Genomic DNA, 23,218 nt, shown 5'->3' on the forward strand with positions numbered 1-23,218 from the left:
CAGTGCTGGTAAATGTTATGCATGTGATATGAATGATGTTATGTAAGTGCAAGTCATGTGATTTTCGAAATTATGCATGTTGTTATATTGTGCTCGAACGGCCCCCACTTGCTGAGTGACGACCATATCACTCACCCCTTACTTTACTCTCCCCAGATAAATCAGAAAAAAAAATCGAGGAGGATGAGCAAGACCAGTTTCGGGGCTGATAATAAGATGATTCAAGAAGTTTATTTTAGTTTTGGCTTAGTAAGTTGTAAAAGCTTCCGCATATTATTTTTATCATTTTAAGAATCTACGTTGTAAAGACAATCTTTTGATTGATTATGAGTAATAAACTGGTTTTTGGTTTATACTGTACTACGAGGCTTGTTGTTTTCAATTGTGTGGTTGTAAAACAACGCCGGTGTCAACTAACCCCGGTCTCGGGGCGTGACACAGTTGGTATCAGAGCAAAGGTCCTGTAAAGGGTTGTGCCACCATCAGCGCCGGGAAGATCAGTCGTCAAGCCTAAAAGTTGTAAGTTTTACATGCTTTATATGATTCAGTATGATGTTACCTGCATGACTTTATGAAAATTATGCTTATTGGACATGTTTATGAGCTTTTTAAGTATTTATGCTTTGCATGCTTAAATTGTTAAATGAATTAGGACATGTCACATGATTAGAGAACTTAGATTTAAATGCATGTTGGTTACGTTAGAATTTGGAAAACGTTCAGATAAAATGCCTCCTAGACGTGCCCGTGTTAATGAGAACCAAGTAGAGAATAGTGTGAATCATCAAGGGAATGCACCACCACCCCCTCCTCCAGGGGATCCTGCTACTCGTGCGTTAGAGGGGATGGCTCGTCTCTTCGAGCAACAGTTACAGCAGCAGCAGTTACAGCAACAGCAGTTGCAGCAGCAGTTACAGCAGATGCAGCAGGCACCTAGGCCACATCATGATATATATGATCAGTTCCAGAGGCTAGGACCAAAGGAATTTTCTGGCACCACCGATCCCTTTGCTGCTGAGAGTTGGATTCGTTCACTTGAGGTACACTTTCGTTATCTGAACATGGGAGATGCCGACCGTGTGAGGTATACCACTTATCTGTTTAGGGATGATGTTTCTTTGTGGTGGGAAGGAACCGAGCATGGTGTTAATCTAGCTACACTTACATGGGCTCGATTCAAGGAGATGTTCTACGAGAAATACTTTACTGCTGATGTTAGAGGTCGACTGAAGAGGGAGTTTATGAGCCTCCGTCAGGGAGACTCGACTGTTGCTGAGTTTGTGAAGAAGTTCGATAGGGGTTGTCACTTTGTACCCCTTATTGCCAGGGATGCGGAAGAAAAACTTAGACACTTCAAGGATGGCCTACGACCTACCATTCAGGATAAGGTTATGATGATGCGTCCGGTGGATTATGTTACAGCAGTTACCTATGCATATCAGGCTGAGCAATCCTTGAAGGACATTGACTTTGAGTTACAGCGTAAGAGGCAACAACATCAGAAAAATAATCAGTCAAACAAGAAGCCATATACGGGTCCTCCTAGACCTCAAGGGCCTCAAGGGCAAGTCAAGGAGCAAGCACCACCTAAGCCACAACAACCTGGAGCACCAAAGCCTATTGATAGGCAACCATGTAAAGATTGCAATCGCTTTCATTTTGGCCAGTGCATGTGGGGATCTTTTAGATGCTTTGTATGCAAGGAGGAAGGGCATAAGGCTGCTGATTACCAGAAGAAGAAGGCACCTACTGTGGGAAGAGCATATGTTATGAATACTGAAGAAGCCAAGGAGGAGGCAGACACTACACTCATTATGGGTAACCTGGTCATTTAACATTTTCATATTGCTTATGATTGCACGAACGGTTAAGGTAGCTATTAGAAGCGAATTGGGATCAAAGAGACATAAGGACATTATAGAACTTAAGTTTCATCAGAGTAGCACATCAGAAGCATGAATTTTTGGGATATTAAGGTAATCGAATTTCGAGGACGAAATTTCATTTAAGGGGGGAAGAATTGTAAGGTCCAAAATTAAGACGACGTAACCCAACGGCATGCAAATCTAGGAAATCTGAAAAAAAAATGGTTAATTAAATTATTTTAATTGCTTACTTGATTATGTGATATGCATGCTTATATGTTAAATAGGATTTTATTGTCGTTATGCATAAAATTGTACTTTTAAGGATTTTTCAAGTTGCGATCGAGGAACGGAGACCGATGGCTGAGAAATAGAAAATGATTTTATAAAATAATTGTTTTAACTATTTAAAACATGAGTGATGCTTTTTCTTATTTTTGAAAATAAGGGGTTTTGAGGTGATTTTATACGCCGGGACATAATTTTTATCGGTGTTGGATTTTCAACAAAAATACGAACGTTTTGGCAACCCGGCTAATAAATTCACAAAAACAAATTATTTTTAATATTTTAATTAAGTACTAATGAGCTTAATTGGGCCTAATTAACTTCTTAGTGGGCCTAAACTTTTGTTAGTGATTTTAATTAGTATTTAAAGTTCTAAACCCCACCCTAACCCCTTAGTTTCCCACGCCACCTTAAGAATTCTTTCCACTTCATCAAACTCACGGCGCACACAATATATTTCGAAGAGAAACTTTTGTAAATTCAAGGGAAAGCATCAAAAGTTGCAAGGTTTTCAAGCCGTCGTTCCTCGTCGTAGTTCTTCGCATCGTCTCTTCGTTTTCGTGCGTTTAATACGCAAAGGCACGCCATATTCTCCTTTTACTCATCATCACACCATAGTATTTTATTTATTGAATTTTTGCATGAAAACAAGTTACACAATTCACAATTTCGTAACTATGCTCATGCTTGTGTTTAAACCTTTGTTATTAGATTCAAATCATGTTTATATGATGTTTAAAGGGCTGCCATGAATAGGATATGAATAAGAATGTATTTACACAAGTTTAAAGATCTAGAATCACACACAAAAGCAACAAAACGCTGCACAAAACAAAACAGAAAAGTGAAGCTGGAACGGAACATGGGTTGTGTACTGTGAGGGCTCGGTTGTTGGGGAATAAGAGGCTAGACCTTGCATGGTTCGTCTGGGGTTAGAGCAGGGTCATGGTCTGAGTCCGGGAAGAGTCCTAGCCACGCTAGGAGTCGAAATTAATGGGCTGGGAGGAGTCCTTGTGAACAAGGACTCCTACCCGAGAGCAAGCTTCACTTCTGCGCAGGGTTTGGGCAGCTTGCTGGGAGAGAGGGGCTCGGCCAGGGGGTCTGGGCTGGGTTAGGTTAGGTCCTTAGGGTCCTAGGAGGGTGCTTGAGGGGATGGTTCAAGGAGTGGCTCGATGGGTAGAAGCCTAGCATCAAAAACGTGAGATTGAGGCTCATGACAGCAAGTAGGCGAGAGGTTGCTGCTCGCGTCCAGGGGCTTGAGTTGGTCTGGGCTTGGTTTGAGCGTGGTCCAGGGAAGGTTAGGGTCGTGGGTGGTCGGTGGTTAGATGGCTGGTAGAGTCCTAGGCAGCTAGGGAACCCAATACATAAAGAGTACCCTACACGCACACACACATGCAGATGGGCCTGCTGTTCAGCAAGTTTTTGAGCGGGCCAGGGCCGGGTTTTTGGGCTGGGCTTGCACAGTAGGGTCCTTAGATGGGTTGGCTAGGTTTTGGCTCGAGGTGGCTCGGGAGTGGCTCGAGTAAATTGGGAGATGGCTCGGTGTGTTTGTTGGTGTGTCAAAAAACCAAAATTTAGGAACTAAAATTGAATCCAAGCGTCCACGGGGGTGGCTCATGACTTGGAAGGGTAGATTAAATATAAAAAATGCTATGTTTAAAATTCGGGATCAAAATAACGAGTTTTGGATTTATTCGAGATTTAATCGCCGCACGAAACGCTAATCAACGAGTTAACTGAAACGCCTAGTTTTAAGCTTTATAAAATTATGAAAAATTAGGTTTAAGCTTAAATAATTATTATAAGTCTAAGTTTTTAATTTGGGAATTTTATATTAAGTTTTGGTTTAATTCGGGATTAAAACGCATTAATACGAGTTAATTAAAAATTAAATTAAAAGTACTCGATTTAAGCTAAATAAAAATATGAGAAAATTCATGTAGGCTTAAAAAATTATTTGGGACATATTAGAGTCAATGGAATTAAAAAAAAAAATGTCAAAAACAAGAAATTTTACGTTCAGGGGTAAAACGGTCTTTTTACACCTAAAAATTAGTAAACGTCATGGCAGTGCCCTGAATACTGTTTTATGTGCTAATATGATTATTTTCAATGGTTATGAATGTTGATTGAATTTTTATATGTTAAAATGTTGTTTTTAAAACGTTTATGGGTTTTATGGTTTAATTATGGACATTTAAAAGACATGTTGCATGCTTGGTTTAAAAGAAAAACGTTAAATGCATGTTTAAATTTTATAAAGTGATGAGAATATTTAACGTTGAAGGAAGTTAAGTAATTGTGACTAATACGATGATATGTTGGAAATTTCGTGAGGGTTATGGTCCTAGTGGGAGCCCGACGATCGTGTTTCCTTGGATACGGACATGTGGATGTATACGATGATATGTTAATACGTAAGGCCAAGGCCCAGTTGACCGGTGAGAGTGTTGCTGGTGTCCTCGCCGCCCAGTACTGTGGTTACATGTAGATGGATCCATCGCCCAACACGTAGACGTAGACGTAGATGAACACGAAAGTCACAATTAACGATCTGAATTCAACGAAAGTAAAAAGGAATACGCATATGTTGATGATAATATGAATATGAATATGTTGAGGATGATATGATTAAGTTTATGAAAATGTTTATGTTTAAAATTTATGCATCATGAAAATGTTTACGAAAATGTTATTGTTTAAAGTGTATGCATCTTCATGAAAACAATATTTTAAGTACAAGTACTTTTCACTGTTATATGTTAACTGTATTACGTATTACTTGTTATCAAGGATAGGACGTGTTGAGTCTTTAGACTCACTAGGTGTGTATGATGCAGGTGATATAAATAACTATGATATTGGAGGTCTTGACGAGTGACTTGCTGGACTGTCGGTGCACATAACCCGTGGACCAGCGCTTCTATTTCCGCATTTAAGTTTACGATTTTAAGTTAAAGATTTTTACGACATTTTATTTTATGCTTTTTGAGAGATTTTGAGAGGTTTAGTATGAGCTACACTTTTCAACATTTATTGCTTTTTAGGTTTGGTAAAACATGCGACGATTTCATTTTTATGACTATTTCACTTGATTTTTAAAATGCTAGTTGGATGATGTTTTATTTTAAAGGGTAAAATATTTTATTCATGAGGTTTATGTGTATGGCCGAAAGTTGAGTGTTTTAAAAAAAAAATTCTAGTACTTTTTAAGAAAACGAATAAGCAGACGTTTCACTCTTAGAACTGCAAAATATATGCACCAATGGCAAAGAAAGTTCTTGTTTTGATATCCAACAGAATGGTCGATGTTTCTTAGAAGGGGATGATTATAGATGTACTTCGTACGTCAACAATGGTTAAATTGCATTTTTTTAAATCTTGTACGTTTGTCTGTTTGCTCTTTCGGTTATTTATGTTATTGAATTTCAGTCTTAGTATGTTATATTTGTTTTTTCGGCAATTTTTATCATTTTCTTGACGTGACATTGATGAGACACCAATGCAGAGCTAACGTGACGTTGACATATGTATCATCTCATTTCCCGAAAAAAAGATTAAATTTGCCAAAAATAAGAAGATGCAATATTAAAACAGAAATTTGATATCATAGAAGACCAAAATCGCAAAAATCAAACATTCATAGTGTTGTGCCTAATATTTCAGAAGCCCAAAATTCGGCCCAAATGAAATTGCAGTTGGCCCAATGAATCAACGTGATATCAGTTGCTGCCAGTGCCCGACGTGGAAGAACGTGGAGTGATGGGGGAAGGGAAAACTGCTGTGCGGAATGTAACAAAAGCAAAAAGAATAACCAGAAAGGAAAAAACAACAAATTCACACAAAAATCTACAGCATAATTTCTGCATAATTCCATCAATTCTATGTTCGTTTATTTCGATTTCCAGTAGTCAAGTATTTGAATTTTTATGTAGTCCTCCGACTTTCTTGTAAGAATGTTGATCAAATTTCATAACAACACATTTAAGTTTGATGTTGTTTATGGATTCCTTGTATAATTTCTTTATTTTCCCAGTTTATGCGTTTTAGTTTGGAGCCATTTCGAAGGAATTATAACTAATGGTCGAATCGAGATTCGCAACGCTTGGTAAACGAAGTCAGATTATTTCACAAATTTGGCACGAACACGTGCCTGGCACGCCCGCAAATTTTCGTGATAAACAAGTTGGCACGCCCGGTGGGACACAATGCCTCCAAAGCGTACTGAGAAGAGTGAAGGAATTCCTCCATCAATGGGGAAATGTCATCGCTCACAAGAAGAGTTTCAGGAAACTGATGTAGATGGAAGAACGGTGAAAAGGTTAGTACACAAGTTCGAGGAAGAGAATATGAAGGAAGGAATTGATGTTTCTGAAGGTGGTGGGCCTTCGCTGAACTTTATGTTGGCCATGGAGAAAAATATCCGCAGTGATCTCAGAGAAATGACCCAAACTTTCTCTACTGTCATGATGGAATTTGTGGCAGAAGTGAAGGAATGGAGGAAGTGTGCAAAGGGAGAGGCTGTTACGCCAGAAAATGTTAAACTTCAAGAAACTGACGTTAAATTGCTGAAAGATCAAGGCCAAGGATCAGGGATTTCTCAAGCAGGTGAAAATCGCCGCTTGGGGGAAGCACGAGTTCCTGAATCTGCCAAGGAAGGGAGATACACTCCTCCGCACAAAAGGGATGAGGAGTTGGGGTTGAAATTCCAAAACTGCAGCAACAGTAAACAAATGGCTGGTAACGTGTTCTCTGTGACGTCTCCTAACTTACATCCAGGGATGTATGTTGATGGGGGAATGCGTGGATATTCAGCGCCAGGTTCGGGACATAACACTCGGGGGGCAATCTATCCTCCTCACCATTTGAGACAAACTCCAGCGTTGGATTTTGAGATGGTACGTGATGCGATTCAAGAGTTGTATGGCCCAGGAGTGAGGCCAATCAACCGACCAGAATTCCATAAACCGTATCCTGATATTGTGGATCATGAAAACCCTTACCCAAGAGGATACCGCATTCCAGACTTCACGTTATACTCCGGGTAAGACGGTCAATCCAGCGTGGAACATGTGGCCAGGTTTACAATTCAGTGTGGGGAATTGGCAAATTTGGAGAACTTTTCTAATTACAAGTTACGTTTGTTCCCCAATTCCCTGACCAGTACTGCTTTCACATGGTATGCAACATTACCTCGAAATTCTATTATGACTTGGCACGATATGGAACGTCAATTCCATACACAATTCTTCCGGACAGTACCTGAGATTAGTATAGCGGAACTGTCAAGGGTGGTCCAAAACCCGGGGGAATCTGCCGATGATTTCATTTGTAAGTTCAAGAAGGTGAGGAGCAGATGCCGAGTTTTCCTCCCTGAATCAGAATACGTGAAGATGGCACAGCGAGGACTCGATTTTGAACTTAGAAAGAAGTTCCAAGGGATGGAATTCCGTGATTTTAATGAACTTGCTGCCAAGGTATCAGAGTATGAGGAATTGTTACGAGAGGAGAGTCATAAAAGAAAGTCTACAGTGGGCTCTTATTTCCAAGAAGTGGAGGAAGTTGCATTGGCAGAAGTAGCAAACTCCGGATCACGGATTGTCCCTTTCTTGAAACGCAAAAGTGAAGAACTTTCCAAGAAAAACATTTCTCCAGTGCAAACACCCTATACTTTTGATGCATCGAAGACGGAGGAAATTTTCGATCACTTGGTGAAGGAAAAGTTTATAGCATTCTCCTCAGACCACAAGCTGCCCACTAGGGAGGAATTGAAAGGAAGGGATTACTGTAAGTACCACAACTCCTTCAACCATAATACTAATACTTGTTGGGCTTTCAAGAATGTCTTGCAGGAAAGAATCAACAAGGGTATCCTGAAATTCCCCGAGAAAAAGGAAGCAATGATAGTGGATGAAGATCCTTTTCCCCCGATAGCCAATGTGAACATGAGCAGTACTGATTTGCGCTTCTTGATCAATGAGAGGAGAAGGAGTGGAAACAGGGACATGTCCATTAGGCCAGGAATTACTATAAAGAAGTGTTGGGTGCCTCGAAAAATGATGTTTGAGGTTAGGGAGAAGAAAACAGAAACTTTTCATGGAAAAAATCGCTATTACAGTGGGGAGGATCTGCATTATACTGGAAGGAATATGAGGTATGATAGGGAATCCATGGCCAAAAGGCCGGAGAACCAGTACCTCAGAAGGAGCCCATATTCTTGGTCGAGGAATAACGAGAGAAGAAGTGGCCAGCAGTCATGTCATAAGATAACACAGAGGCCATCTCTTCTGAGCACCGATAAAAAAAATGAGAGGAATTCCCGCTTTGTTGTTCCTCCCAGAGCAATCCCTGATGGTGTATGGAGGCGAGTAGAACATCCAAAATTCCCAAAGCCTCTTTCTAGAACCCAAAAACGACGTTTGTTGAGAGAAAAAGCTGCTGAACGAAGGTCTGGGGTAGAGGAGTCATTTAAAGAGAAGAAAAAATTTGGGAGGAAGGCTACTGAAGATAATGAGGAGGAAGATGATGATCTCTTATCGGAGGAAGACAGTGAACCAGTCAAGAGGGCTACTTTCAAAGTGGGGCAGATTTTGGTTTCATTTGAGTGTGCCACTGGCTCGTTAATGTTGCCAGAGGAATTCAAACGCAAAAGGATGTGTGAATCCGAGGTGTTCGCTGGAAATCAAAATGGTACACAACCTGTTCAGACTGATATTTTCAATGAAAGCGTCAATGTTTTTGTCGATGAAGAGAAAAGAGTATTGATGAAGCGACCCACAAATGAAATGACTCAGCATATCAAGCCACTCTATATTGTAGCGCATGTGAATGGAAAACCGTTGTCTAGAGTGTTAATAGATAATGAGTCTGCTGTGAATATTTTGCCGTACAGAATTCTTCAGAAATTGGGGAAGAAGGTGGAGGATTTGATTCCCACCGAAGTTTCCGTGGCGGCTTTTACTGGGGAGTCTACAAAAAATTTGGGAGTATTGCCAGCAAACATCACTGTAGGGTCCCGATCTTCGTTTTCAGCCTTTTTCGTGGTAAATTCCAGTGCAAGTTTCCACGCTTTGTTAGGAAGGGATTGGATTCACACCAATCATTGTGTGCCATCATCCATGCACCAGTTGTTGTTGATGTGGAAAGGAGATGAGGTGGAAGTGGTACAGGCTGATTCACAGCCGTATCAGTCAAACTCCAACGCAGTAGAAGCTAGATATTATGATGGAGCCTTCGGACCTATCAGAATTCGTGATTACAAGGTGAATGGGCAGCAAGGAGCAGTCTACATGGACACCAAGAAAATAAAGGAAGCAGTTGAAATAATTCTCAAACCCACTGCCATGGTCTCTCCTAGACCCATGGTTCGACCTGTTATCGAGGGGGTCGATGATTAAGTTCACTAAAGAAGAAATGGAAGTGGCTGCAACTTCCGAATGGAAAGCCACATTGCAGCAGCTGGTGAGTGAAGTACAATCTCAGGAATTATGGGACATTGACGGAACTGAAGTAATATTTGAAGATGAATTTGATAACAGTGAGGAAATAGAGTTACAGCTGGAAGATTTAGTTTTAGCTCCAGCACAGATAGAAGATCGACAGCCGGAGACTCAGGACCCTTTGAAAGAGGTGAATCTGGGGACTGTGGAATGCCCTAAACCCACGTACATCAGTGACTTATTGGAGGAAGAGATGAAAGGGGAAATAGTGAAACTTCTCATGGAATTCAAAGATTGTTTCGCATGGGAATATGAAGATATGCCGGGTTTAGATCGTAAATTGGTGGAACATCGACTACCAATTAAAGATGGTTTCAAACCATACCAACAGCCGGCTAGAAGGATGTCCAAGGCGATTGAAGCAAGAGTAAAAGAAGAAATTGAAAAACTACTCAAAGCAAAATTCATTCGTCCAGTAAGATACACGGAATGGCTGGCAAATATAGTCCCTGTCATGAAAAAGAATGGGAAGCTTCGAGTTTGCATAGATTTCAGATATTTAAATTGTGCCACCCCGAAAGACGTTTATGTCATGCCAGTAGCTGATATGTTAATCGATGCAAGTAGCAAACAACGAGTTGATGTCATTTATGGACGGTTTTTCAGGATACAACCAAATAAAAATAGCCGAGGAGGATGTATCCAAGACAGCCTTTAGATGCCCCGGAGCGATCGGCACGTTCGAATGGCTTGTTATGCCATTTGGATTAAAAAACGCGGGGGCAACTTACCAAAGGGCCATGAATACCATTTTCCATGACATGATCGGTCAGTGCTTAGAGGTATACATTGATGACATTGTTGTAAAATCTAAAAAAGCAGCAGATCACCTTGGCCATCTTAAGAAAAGTTTTATAAGGATGAGGCAGCACAACTTGAAGTTGAATCCTTTGAAATGTGCTTTCGGTGTACAGGCTGGGAATTTCCTTGGATTTTTGGTTCACCAGCGGGGGGTAGAGGTGGACAAAAATAAGGCTAAAGCCATTATGGCAGCGATGTCACCGAAGGATAAGAAGGAGCTACAAAGATTTCTCGGTCAGGTAAATTATTTAAGAAGATTTATTTCAAACTTGGCAGGTAAAACTCGTGAATTTTCTCTATTATTAAAGTTGAAAGATTCGGAGGAATTTAAATGGGAAAAATGTCACCAGGAAACCTTTGATAAAATAAAAGAATATTTGTCTAAACCTCCTGTTTTGATGCCCCCAAAACATGGTTTTCCTCTCAAACTGTATATATCGGCCGCTCAGGATTCTATTGGGTGTCTTTTGGCACAAAATAACCAAGAGAATCATGAGCAGGCCATTTATTATCTGAGTCGATCATTAACAGAGGTGGAGGTTAGATATTCAGTCATAGAAAAGCTGTGTTTGGCGTTGTATTATTCATGTACTAAATTGAGGCATTATCTGATTCATTCGAGAGTTTATGTGATTTCGCCGACATATCTTGTCAAGTACATGCTTCACAGGCCTGTTTTGACTGGGAGAATTGGCAAATGGTCGCTGGCATTGGCCGAATTCACTTTGATCTATTGCCCACAAAAATCGGTGAAAGGCCAAGCCGTTGCTGATTTCCTAGCAGACCATCCTATGATTGATGTGACAGGGAATGTGCCAGGAGATATACCAGTTTTCAGTATTAATCAGCCTTGGATTTTGAAGTTTGATGGTTCCAGCACGGAGAGGGCATCAGGGGTTGGAGTCGTGATAACATCCCCAACAGGAGTCAAGACGGATTTGTCATTCAATCTGGACTTTCCATGCACTAATAATCAGGCTGAATATGAAGCACTAGTGATTGGTTTGGAAATTTTACGAGATTTGGGAGCTAGAGATGTGCTGATTATTGGGGATTCCCAGTTAGTCCTCAAGCAAATGTCAGGGGAATATAAATGTTCGAGTTTGGCGTTGGCCCCTTACTTTACTGCTGCTTCACAGCTCCTTGATGATTTTGAGGATGTGACATTCCAACATGTGCCAAGGCAAGACAATTGGGAAGCTGATGAATTGGCTCAAATTGCTTCTGGTTTAAAGATGTCGTCCGAGCTCACCCACAAACTCTTGTTGATACAAAAAAGAAATCACCCTTCTATCCATCAGCGAGGAATACAAGTGGATACCTTTGACATTGATGTTGACCTCGCTGGGGATTGGAGGGATGAAATAAAAAATGCATTGAGGAATCCTGAGCAGAGGTTGCCTCATGGTTTGAAGATGAGAATTCTGCATTATGTCTTGATGGGAGATGAACTGTACAGGAAAGGATACGATGGTTTATTGTTGCGGTGTTTGGGTTTCCCAGAGTCCATGAGAGTTATGCAACAAGTACATGAAGGAATATGTGGGGCACACCAGTCAGGAATCAAGATGAGATGGCTAATCCGCAGACATGGCCACTACTGGCCATCGATGTTAAAAGACTGTATAAGATATTCGAGGGGTTGTCAACAATGTCAAAAACACGGAAATATTCAGAGGATACCAGCCGATGAAATGCACGCTGTCATAAAGCCGTGGCCATTTCAGGGGTGGGCCATGGATTTGATAGGTAAAATTTATCCTCCCTCATCTAAAGGACACTCCTTTATAATTGTGGCAACCGATTTCTTCACCAAGTGGGTTGAGGCTCTCCCCATGAAAAAGGTAGAGCAGAAAGATGTTGTTCTGTTTGTAAAAGAACATATTATTCACAGATTTGGAATCCCGCAATCGATCACTACCGACCAGGGAACTATGTTCGTAGGGTCAGAAATGAAGGAATTTGCCGAAGATTACGGAATCCAGTTGATTAATTCTTCACCTCATTATCCCCAGTCCAACGGTCAAGCTGAAGCTTCAAACCAAGTATTGATCAAGATGTTGAAAAAGATGATGGAAGACAATCCCCGAGATTGGCACCGACTGCTATCAGAGACTTTATGGGCTTATCGGACCTCAAAGAGAAGTGCTACTGTTACAAGCCCTTTCACCTTGACTTATGGGCATGACGCACTATTTCCTATGGAAGTGGTAATCCCTTCTTTGAGAGTGATGAGGCAGAATGATTTGGAACCAGAGATTTACACGGAAGCTATGATTATGGAACTTGAGGATTTGGATGAGCTGAGAATGCAGACATATAATGCTTTGATGCTTCAGAAATCCAAGGTGGCCAGAAGTTACAATAAGCGTGTGAATAAGAAAATATTTGAAGAAGGAGACGTGGTTTGGAAAGTGATTTTACCCCTCGGGACCAAGGACAGGGAGTTCGGCAAATGGTCACCCAACTGGGAAGGGCCATTCAAAGTTCATCGAATATTAGATGGAAATGCATATTGGTTGGCAAGTCTTAATGGGGAGACACATAGAAGGTGCATTAATGGCAAATATTTGAAGCATTATTACCCCAGTAGTTGGGTAGGGGTGTCAGAAACAAAGGGTTCATGAAGCTGGATGCGAAGGAGTTGGTACAAAGTAGGCTAGATGGCCACTTTGTTTGAATCCATTGTATTAACTTGTAAGAAGTTATTGTGAATATGCAAGGAATAGGCTTTAAGCCATTCCTTGGCAAACTTATTTGTAAAGAGTGATGGAGCATTTGTAAATAAATAAAAATACTGGCTCGTGGAGTTCGCGGTAGTTAATTTGGGTAGAGTGCTCGTTTTGTTAGTTGGCCAAATCGGTAACAAAGCGAAGTTCATTTAAGTGCATGTCTTGAAACTTCGGTGAGCTTTATTCAAAAATTCTGGTTTGGCCGTTCATTGGGAATGTATGTTGATTTGCGTTTGTTTGCATCGTTATTAAATGTTCACTTTTTAGAAAAAATTTTGGCAGAGTTTCGCTTGTAAGTATAATATGCCAAAAATATAAAACACCTGCAAACAAGCCCCAAGCAACAGATATCCAGAGAATAATGCATTATAACAACAGAGCTGAGTTTCTAAACATTCCCCAACATTCACGAAAAAGAAAAAGAACAAGCCAAATCATGGCAGACAGGCGCAATATGTCAAGAATGTACTACTATAGTCCAGAAAGTCCACAAAATACCAAAACATAAACCAATATCGCCATAAAGATGAGATGGAGTCTTCAAGAGAAATCAAGTTGACGTTGCTCTTCCCACTTGGACAAGGATTCAACCCGAGTCTGCTCAGCCGTTTTCAATGTATCCTCCCACTGCTGATAGGCATGCCTTTGACTTACCAAATTGTCGCTCAAGCTTTGGATGTCTGCCTTGAGTCTGTCAGAGGAAGTCTTTAAAACCTCACTGTCATGAAGGAGAGTTACCATATCAGTTTTGTGTTGGGCGATTTCCATTTCTAGCTTCTTCACCAATTCCTCTTTGGCGTCAAACTCCTCATTTTTCTGATGTAAATCAGAAAGAGCAACTTTCCGTTCGGAGAGCATACCATCTAAATGTCTTTTTTGCTCCTTGAAGTTGTTCACTCGAATTAGTGTCTCTGAACATATAGAACTCAAGTCCTGGAAAGCTGAGAATATGTTTGGCAAAGCAGCCAACACCTCATGAAGTGGGGATGACGAGAAATCTGGGCTGCTTTTCAGGATAGACACAGCGGATAAAATGGTGGTTTTTTCCATATCCCCTAAGGCGTTGAGGTTCATATTCAAGAAATGCTTCAGTGAAGCTTTTGCAGTAGCAAGCTCCAAATCAGAGGGGACATTCAAAGAGGATGCCATATGAGAGGGTCCTGACTCCAAAAAGCTGAAATCAAAATCCAAAGTCTCCTCTACCAAAGAGACCATCGCTCTCCGTGCCGATAGATCCTAAAATGCCAAGGAGAAGGTAAGACACAAACAACAAACTGATAATTAAAGAGGGAGTAGAATGGTTGTTACCAGAAAGTGGGAGCCAGCCGAGGGAGATTTCTCTGCCACATCATCAGAAGAATTCCCGGGGAGAACTTTCCTACGCTTGAGTGAGGCCAAAGGAGTGGCCAAAGGGACATGCTCATCCGACTCGGTCTCTGCGGAAGGGCTGGAGGTTGAGGAGGAGTCAAGATTTTCTACTGTCACAGGGCCAGCTGAGGGAATGGAAGTGAGTGGTTGGATTGCCCGAGACAATTGAGCGGTGGATCGGGTCCGCCGTCTTGACGGCGAAGGAACAGGTACTTGTTTCACTTGAGCAGACGGAGTCACTTGAGTAGGCTTTGGTTTTCCCTCCTTGCCTTTTCTATCATTCCTTGCAACCGACAGATCCAAGGCTTGTCGAGGACTTTGAGGGTCTACATATCCAAACATATAATATTTAAAATCTGAGAGTAGCAAATCATACAAAAAGCAGGAGGAGATATACCTGATATGTCCAGCTCTGCAGGGATAAGATAACGGTATCTTGTAGTCCACCATGCAAGGTAGTCATCAGAGACTGAAATGGGGGCCTCCACAACAGGGGTCTTAAAATATTCGGCTTGCTCCGATAATTCGATCAACGATAGTGAAGTGAATTTCTTTTGAGACAACTTCGCTTTTATCATTTCGTTCAGGGGGCGAGGCAGATACAATGCGTTTGAAGGCACGGTTGGACACAAACCTAGCTCGGAGGGGTACAAGGTTGGATTGTAAAACTCAAAAATATGGGTACTTTGATCACGTGGGGACACCCCGTCATGTACTAGGAAACGAGGATGTAGGGTGGCAGTCCGCACATTTTTAACCAAGGAAGATACGTCTATCGCTTTACTGTAGCCATATACCCAATCCACGGGTAATCATCGGCTGTGACCGTAAGGAAAGGAGGCCGATGAACTGCTCGAGAGAAGGGCAGAGATCGCATAAAAGTACACACCCCTGCAACAGTGAAAGTACTCTGACAAGTTATGAGTTCCTTCCATGACAACCTCTCAGAAAGAAGGCCGGGCGGGGATTTCAACTCAAGAAAAGTAAGAGAATAGCCACATTTGAAGAAACAACATAATCCCATTAAGTCTAGAGAGCGGCACATCATTCACGGCAACGTTCAACCAATGGTAGATCGATCCCAAAAACATTACACCAAGACCGTGTACATTTCCAACGCTCAGGGACCTGGCAAGGGCCAAGTATTCCATAGTCGGCTTACCAGAAGAAGGACAAAAAAGATACTTACATATCAGTACCCACATAAAGGATATACGTTCTTCGCTGGTAGGGGAAGTCCTCTTGAGAGCGCTCCAAGACCTTGATAATCTGAGAGTAAGAAGAAGGACTCCAATATTGTTCAGAGAGCTGAGGTAAGTCCCGGGTATCCACCAGGCTGGCAAATTCATTTCCAAGAACGGGAAGACCAGTGAGATGCAAAACGTCTTGAAGAGTGATGGACATAGGGCCACAGGGGAGAATGAAAGAATTACAAGGCAGTGCCCATAACCGAATGGCACCCTCGATGAGGTCTAGATTAAAAGTACGATCGGTGGTGGACATTTGGATGAATTGGTAAAGGCCCTGTTTTCGCCACATTCCCCCATCAAACTTTTTCAACCTCTCAACCCAAACATTCCAGTTAACATCTCCCCTGGGCAAAGATTTAAATTTGGCAAACTCAAAAGGTGGTACAACGGTGCGATTTAGCAGTAAAGCACTTGGCTCAAGGATGGAAAGAGGAAATAGCATGTTGGTGGCCTCGAGGGATAAGGGGAATTAATACTTAACAAAGTACACCCAGACAAAGAGGAAACATACCCGGGGGTAGACATCCCAATAACGAATTCGTTGCTAAGCGTAGAGGATTGGTTTCGATACGCTGACGAGTGTGCGCCCACGAGTGAAAGATCACCGGTTATCCCTACAAGGTGAAATAGGAAAGGCGTTTCATGTCCCAGACAAGAAAATCGAATAAATATACAATGGTACTGAGAAGAATCACAGTGAGCTAAAGTTGCGTATCTAACAGACAAAGAGGAGTTGCCAATGTGCAGTAATCATCCTTATGAAGCACTCAAGAACACGTAGCCACACAGAGCAATACTCCAACATAAATTTGAATAGACACAAAATACCATCCGATCGAATCAACCGAGATAATGAAACAAAAAGGGGGATATCTACCTGTTCCTTGTAGTTGCCCGGACGGTGGACGGCGAGTGAAGGAATCACAGACCCGTGAAGAGGAGCTTACACTATTTGGATAACGGCGTGGCGATGAGAGAAAACCAAGATAGGAGAATGAGGGTGGTGGTGCACGCGGTATATCACAGACCGCGGCTCCCAGTAAACCGAAAGGATTTGGACGATGGGAAAAATCGAGGAACGTGGAATGATGAGGCAAATCGATGCTTTTGTTATCCAGCGTAGGCGAGGAGTTGGGGAAGAAGACAATGGAAGGAACGAAGGGAGTGTGGAGGATTTTTAGGGATTTGACGCGGGGATCGAGGAATAAAGTTTGAAAATGAAAGTTGAGAAAGAAACATAAATAAGCCAGGATCTTTTATTGTGAAGGGATTACATTTGTTAAACTCATTTTGAAGACTCCAGGAAGATCGGAATGCTTGGGAAATGTGCGAGGGAATTCCATTTGTTTTGAAAAGGGACATGCGAAAACATAGCCAAATTGGCCCATGGGCCAAATTGGCTACGGGGGGCAATTGTTGTGCCTAATATTTCAGAAGCCCAAAATTCGGCCCAAATGAAATTGCAGTTGGCCCAATGAATCAACGTGATATCAGTTGCTGTCAGTGCCCGACGTGGAAGAATGTGGAGTGATGGGGGAAGGGAAAACTGCTGTGCGGAATGTAACAAAAGCAAAAAGAATAATCAGAAAGGAAAAAACAACAAATTCACACAAAAATTTACAAGCATAATTTCTGCATAATTCCATCAATTCTATGTTCATTTATTTCGATTTTCAGTAGTCAAGTATTTGAAATTTTATGTATTCCTCCGACTTTTTTGTAAGAATGTTGATCAAATTTCATAACAACACATTTAAGTTTGATGTTGTTTATGGATTCCCTGTATAATTTCTTTATTTTCCCAGTTTATGCGTTTTAGTTTGGAGCCATTTCGAAGGAATTATAACTAACGGTCGAATCGAGATTCGCAACACTTGGTAAACGAAGTCAGATTATTTCACAAATTTGGCACGAACACGTGCCTGGCACGCCCGCAAATTTTCGTGATAAACACATAGTAAAAAATATGTACACCTTTCTCAAACTTGATTTAGGTACATTTCTTGGGTCTAATCTCAATCCCTTGGATAACGAGACCCCTCTTCTGATTGAGTCTCTTCACCTCCAACAAAGTCATCACTATAACATCTTCTCCTCCCTTCACAAAACACTCTCCCAACTCAACTTCCATCCATCCATCCTCTCTCTGCGTCAAGAACTCGGTATCCCCTTTCAAATAAACTGAACGTTTTTTCATTTCAAACCCCTTGATTCCAACATAAGCTTCAGCAGGTACATCGTCAAATCCGAACGTTGTGGAATTAGTCGTGAACACAAGGTAAGCTGCATATTCTGTATCAAAAGACAGCATTTCGGTTTTTATACAGCCACGAATTCCAAACCAAGAAACGACCGTAAGTTCTGCCACTTCCGAGAACCTAAAATCAATCAATGAGAAACGTAGCATGAGCATGAATATCAATAAAAGAAGTGTTCGAGTTGCCATGATTTGCGACGGAGGATTTTATTACCTTGAATCTGGATGAGTTATCCATTTCCAACGTTGAGATACCCAATTGATAAAGAGGTCTCTTGGAGCCAGCATGTAGCATTTTTTCCCACTCCCTTTCTCTAAGTTAAAGCTCTGCATGTATACCATTTGCACTTTAATGTACCATGAGTGGAACAATAGCCATTCTAATATTTTCAATTTGGTATTCGACTTGTAAAGACACAAACAGTACCAAAAAAAAAACTTCCTGAAAAAGCTAATAACGAAATCATTTGTAAGTGTCTTTATTAATGACTTCCCGGGCATTTCGCAATACCTTGGTATCCCTAAATCCGAGGCATTTCTGTGGTCGGCGTTGGTATTTTATGACAACACTACCAAATGTTAGCAACCTTTACCCGATGAGAGAATAGACACTTATATATGTTTGGTGCCACTAAAACATAAAGACAAAAACTTGTGTGAGACGGTTTCACGGGTCGTATTTGTGAGACGGATCTCTTATTTGGGTCATTCATGAAAAAGTATTACTTTTTATGCTAAGAGTATCGGTAGGGTTGACCGTCTCAAACATTAAGATCCGTGAGACGGTCTCACATGAGACCATGTGAGACCCACTCAAACATAAATGCCTTGTATCTTTAGTCCAAAACTACCGTGATTTGTAAGATATTACGCTAGCTAACAGTTTATCTCGCATACATCCACTAATAATGAGTGTGGGTTCGCACGTAAAAAAAATAATACTAAACTTGGTGTGGACGATAGATCGTCTTTGAGAATTTCATTTTCAAATCCTTTTTACTTCTCTCATAATTTAGTATTTTTAAGCATTCGGTAACCAAAAGTTAGAACTTACGCCCAAATTAGGAACTGCCTGTTTTTCAGGAATATTGATTTTTTAAAACATTTACAGAGACTCATTCCAGATATGATCAAATGGATTGGGCTTATAAGGAATACTTCCAAACACACGATCATCATGGTTAAAAACTCCACTTAATCCACAAAACGGAAAAAAAGAAGAATTGGAGAAACCAAATCAGAAACTTAAAATTACCTTGTGGCCAGAGTCTATGAGGATTGGATGATCAGACAGACGAAGGTAAAGATCCCTTTTAGACTGAAATTCATGCGGCAACGAATCAGAGCCGTCTATCGAACGGGAAATGATGTCCCGATAATCGGAGGGCAAGAAGAGCTCCCAAAGGCTGTCGGATTCTGCAGCCCACCGGAATGTAGAGGAGACAGCAGACAAGCGGCAAGCGTCCTTCGGAGTCGTGAAAGATAACACGTTCACTAAGCAATCTTGCGGCAGGTCATTGATATCACCGCAACCCTTTACTCCCATTTTTGGATCTATTTTTCTGAGATGCTTGTTTGCTTTGTTATAGCATACAAGATGCGACAATACTTGAATTCCTTCCAAGCGTGCATACTTTTTAAGTTTTTTTAGTGATGTGATTTTAAATATTAAATATTTTGTTTTAAATAATTTTTGTATAAAAAATTGAGATATAAGTTTTTATTTATGAATGATATGATTATTTAAAATTCAAAAATATAGATAAAGATAAAAAAATTATTTATTGAGATGAAGTTATAGATAAAATACAAATTTACTCAAGTCTTTCTATATTTTTTTTCTAATTTGAAAATATGATTTTTTTTTATCAAAGACCGTATTATGATATCAAAGTTAGTTATCTAAAATTTTTACCTTAATAGTAAGATATATAGTTTAATATAGATACTAAAGAATTTTTCGAAGGGAAAAATTAAATACTAAAATTTGTTGTTTAGATGACGGAGTATTCAATTGGAGTTATTCCATTCGTCATAAATTTGCTTTGAATTCTCCGAAATATTACTTGGTCCTTGTATATGTAATAAGCACAAAAATTTTTACGAGTCAATTATGTGAGACGAATCTCCAAGTCGACCTGGTCAGTAAAAATTATTATTTTCTATGTCAAAATTAAAAAATTAATTTTGACTATATGTAAGGATCGGGTTGAACCGTCTTTCAAATATAGATCCGTGAAACCGTCTTACAGGAGACCTAATTTTTAACAAGTTCTCGGCATTTCGACTCCATTTACATGACTTCCAATTAGTACAGAAATTCAGTGCACAAGCTCTCAATAATCTTCCAATGTTTGGATTGTCCTTTCTTATTAACCGCCTGTCTGAGGATGGTAGTTAGTGCTAAGTGTCACTTTCGTGCTCATTTCTCACTGAAAGATTTTTTAGTATCTTGATGTGAACCTTGGATCTCTATTAAACATATTGCTGACTAGCACACCATTTATTTTTACTATGTTTTCCATATATAAGGTGAAAGTATAGGGTGAAAGTAGGAAATGGGCATTTTTAGTTAATCTATCCACTATCACCCATATTGCATGTGGCCCTTGGCGGTCTCTGGGTACCTCGACCATGAAGTCCATCGGTATGAGCTCCAACTTCCATTCCGGAATATTTAGTGGTTGTAAGAGTCATCTGAGATGCTGATGCTGATGCTCTGACCTGTTGTTATTTTAGACATCGTGCGACAAACTCTACCACATCTTTCTTCATGTCATTCTACCAAAAAACTTTCTTTCAAATCCTTGTACATCTTAGTATTTCTAGGATGGACAAAAAATTTTGACTTGTTTGCTTCCGACATCACTTCCCGCAATAGATTGTTGTTTTCAGATACACATAGTCGTCCGTTAATCCAAAGAATGATGTCTTCCTCAATGCAAAATTCGGGGCATTTCCATCCTGAACTTGCTTTCTCAATTTTTCCATACTAGATTCCCTGTTTTGATTCATCTCGATCATATCCTTTAAGCACGGTTGTGCTATTAAAGAAACTAAAATACTTTTGCTTGTATTCTTTCTACTCAAGGTTTCTGCCACTTTGTTGGCTTTTATAGGGTGGTAGTTAGTAGCCAGATCATAATCCTTTACGAGTTACATCCACGTCATTTGTCTCATATTTAGCTCCTTCGTGTAAACAAATAATTTAGACTTTAGTGATCGCCGAAAACTTCTCACTTTTCTCTGTAGAGATCGTGTCTCCAAATCTTGAGTGGAAAGACAACCACTACAAGCTCGAGGTCGTGTGTAAGATTATTTTGTTCGTATATATTTAATTTTATTGATGCATATGCTATTACCCTTTCTTCTTGTATGAGCATGCATCCAATGCCCCAAGTAGATGCATCACTATATATTGTGAAATTTTCATTCCCGACTGTAAAACCAATATTGGGGCTAATGTTAGCTTTTGTTTCAAGGTCTCAAAACTCTTATCATTAGAATTCTTCTGGGTGAGTTTAGTGAGACGTACTGATGCAAACATGGTAGGCCGAGCTCCAAAGAAGGCATGGGATCCTTTAGAGTTTCCGGAGGGGCCAATCACGAGGGGACGATTAAAGAGATTCAATGAAACATTGCAAGGGCTCATGAGCAATCAAGTAGAGCTTGCAAGCAAGGAGCCAAGTCCCGAGGGGTTCGTGATTTAGGGGAGCAAGTTTGGGAGTCAGTAGAATGCGGTTCAAGTGCTAAAGTATGAAGAAAATGACTCGGGACCAGAAGCCTCCGTGCTAGGGCGGCCAACTTCACCGCCCCAGCGCCAAACATTCTGTCCGAAGTGCAGGATTCCAGAACGCCTCGTGATAGGGCGGCCAAACTTCACAGCCCCAACGCGCCTAGTCCAAAAGCCCTTGCGCTCGGGCGGCCAAACTATACTGCCCCAGCGCACCGCAGCCAAGAATAATCCCTAGTTTCCTATTTTAGAGATTTAAATTGTTTGGTAACTAAATTTGATATCTTTTTGTTATGTAAACATATTATGGACGAAATTTCGCACACAATTCAGATATTATTATTGAGTTTATCAAACTTTTGAGAATTTTTCTCTCAAGCTTTTCCAAGGCTTTTGCTTTGTAATCAAATCAAACTTATCAAAGTTTTGCTTTGTGGCGTTTGTCGGTTGATTTCATACGGATTGTCAAGGACAGGTTCTTTGAAGGTTCGTTTGGTTTTCAATTTTTTCATTGTGATTCTTTGTTGCTAAACCACATACTTTAGGGGTGAAAATCACGTCATACTTGAATCAAAAGATTGGGACACAAAAACAATCTGTGTTCGTTGTTGAATTGAGGGCGCGATTCTAAAATTAATTGTGTTTTCTATTCTTACGTACGTGGATTCATATCATTTGGTATCAGAGCTTTGACTCATTGAATTCAAGTATATTTCGTTCTTAAATTTTCAGATCTGCAATTATTCTTTCGCTAACGTTTGTCAGATCTGTGTCGTTATATCGTTCTTCCTCAGTTTCTGAAATTGTGATGATTTTTTTTTTTTGGATTTTCGAGTAGTACTCAGCCAAAAAAAAAGAGTACAAAAAATCCGAAAATTCACTGTTATTTCTTTTTGGTATCTTCTTCTGTTTCCTTTAGAGAGTCATATTCAATTGCTTCTCACTGTAAAAAAAAATTATATCTTCAAATTGCTTGTCTACTTATTCTAAGTGAGTCGATCGCAATTGTTCACAAGTTGAACTTGATTGTTTGATATATCCAAATACAAAGCTTGAGCACACTTTCGAGAGAACTATCAAAGTCGAGTGAAAACACTTGAGTGCGAGTGTTATTTCTTTGGAGTGACTGGTGAGTATTTGTTGTGAGTAAAAAAACAAGAGAGGAGAGACGAGCGACTTTCTTTGGAGTGATCGTGAGCATTTGGGTGAGGAATATCTTTTATTTCTACTAACATTTTCTTGCATGTACAAGTCCGAAAGTTAAAATGGAGAGGGAGGTAAGAGATAGTTCAAACCAAGGGTTGTCTAAAACCCAAATGGAGGCGTTGTTGGGCATTTAACTAGGATGATGAGGGTTAAATTGGAACCATTGCATGAGAGGATGAGTAGGCTTGAAGTTAGTACTAGTGGAGATAAATATAAGCC

At 40.4% G+C, this 23,218-nt stretch overlaps 1 protein-coding gene across 1 annotated transcript; it reads right to left on the reverse strand.

Annotated features, from left to right (window-relative positions):
* Positions 1-17,762: 17,762 nt before the first annotated feature.
* Positions 17,763-19,642, reverse strand: LOC142518355 (putative F-box protein PP2-B2). Its single transcript, XM_075621116.1, has 3 exons — positions 19,316-19,642; positions 18,275-18,387; positions 17,763-18,181 (listed from the first exon to the last, which is right to left on the reverse strand). The coding sequence occupies exons 1-3, from the start codon at positions 19,604-19,606 to the stop codon at positions 17,794-17,796; spliced, it is 792 nt and encodes a 263-aa protein (XP_075477231.1). The 5' UTR covers positions 19,607-19,642; the 3' UTR covers positions 17,763-17,793.
* Between the last annotated feature and the right edge of the window lie 3,576 nt (positions 19,643-23,218).

This window comes from Primulina tabacum, chromosome 1 (genome assembly GCF_025594145.1).
Source record: "Primulina tabacum isolate GXHZ01 chromosome 1, ASM2559414v2, whole genome shotgun sequence".
NCBI classification, from domain to species: domain Eukaryota; kingdom Viridiplantae; phylum Streptophyta; class Magnoliopsida; order Lamiales; family Gesneriaceae; genus Primulina; species Primulina tabacum.

What these genes read in the sequence shown, in the direction of transcription:
- LOC142518355 (XM_075621116.1), bottom strand. Translation starts at nt 19,606, where the DNA reads ATGGGAGTAAAGGGTTGCGGTGATATCAATGACCTGCCGCAAGATTGC. An exon ending in TCATAGACTCTGGCCACAAG is followed by an intron (nt 18,388 to 19,315) that starts GTAATTTTAAGT and finishes GTATACATGCAG; the next exon opens with AGCTTTAACTTAGAGAAAGG. An exon ending in ATAACTCATCCAGATTCAAG is followed by an intron (nt 18,182 to 18,274) that starts GTAATAAAATCC and finishes GATTGATTTTAG; the next exon opens with GTTCTCGGAAGTGGCAGAAC.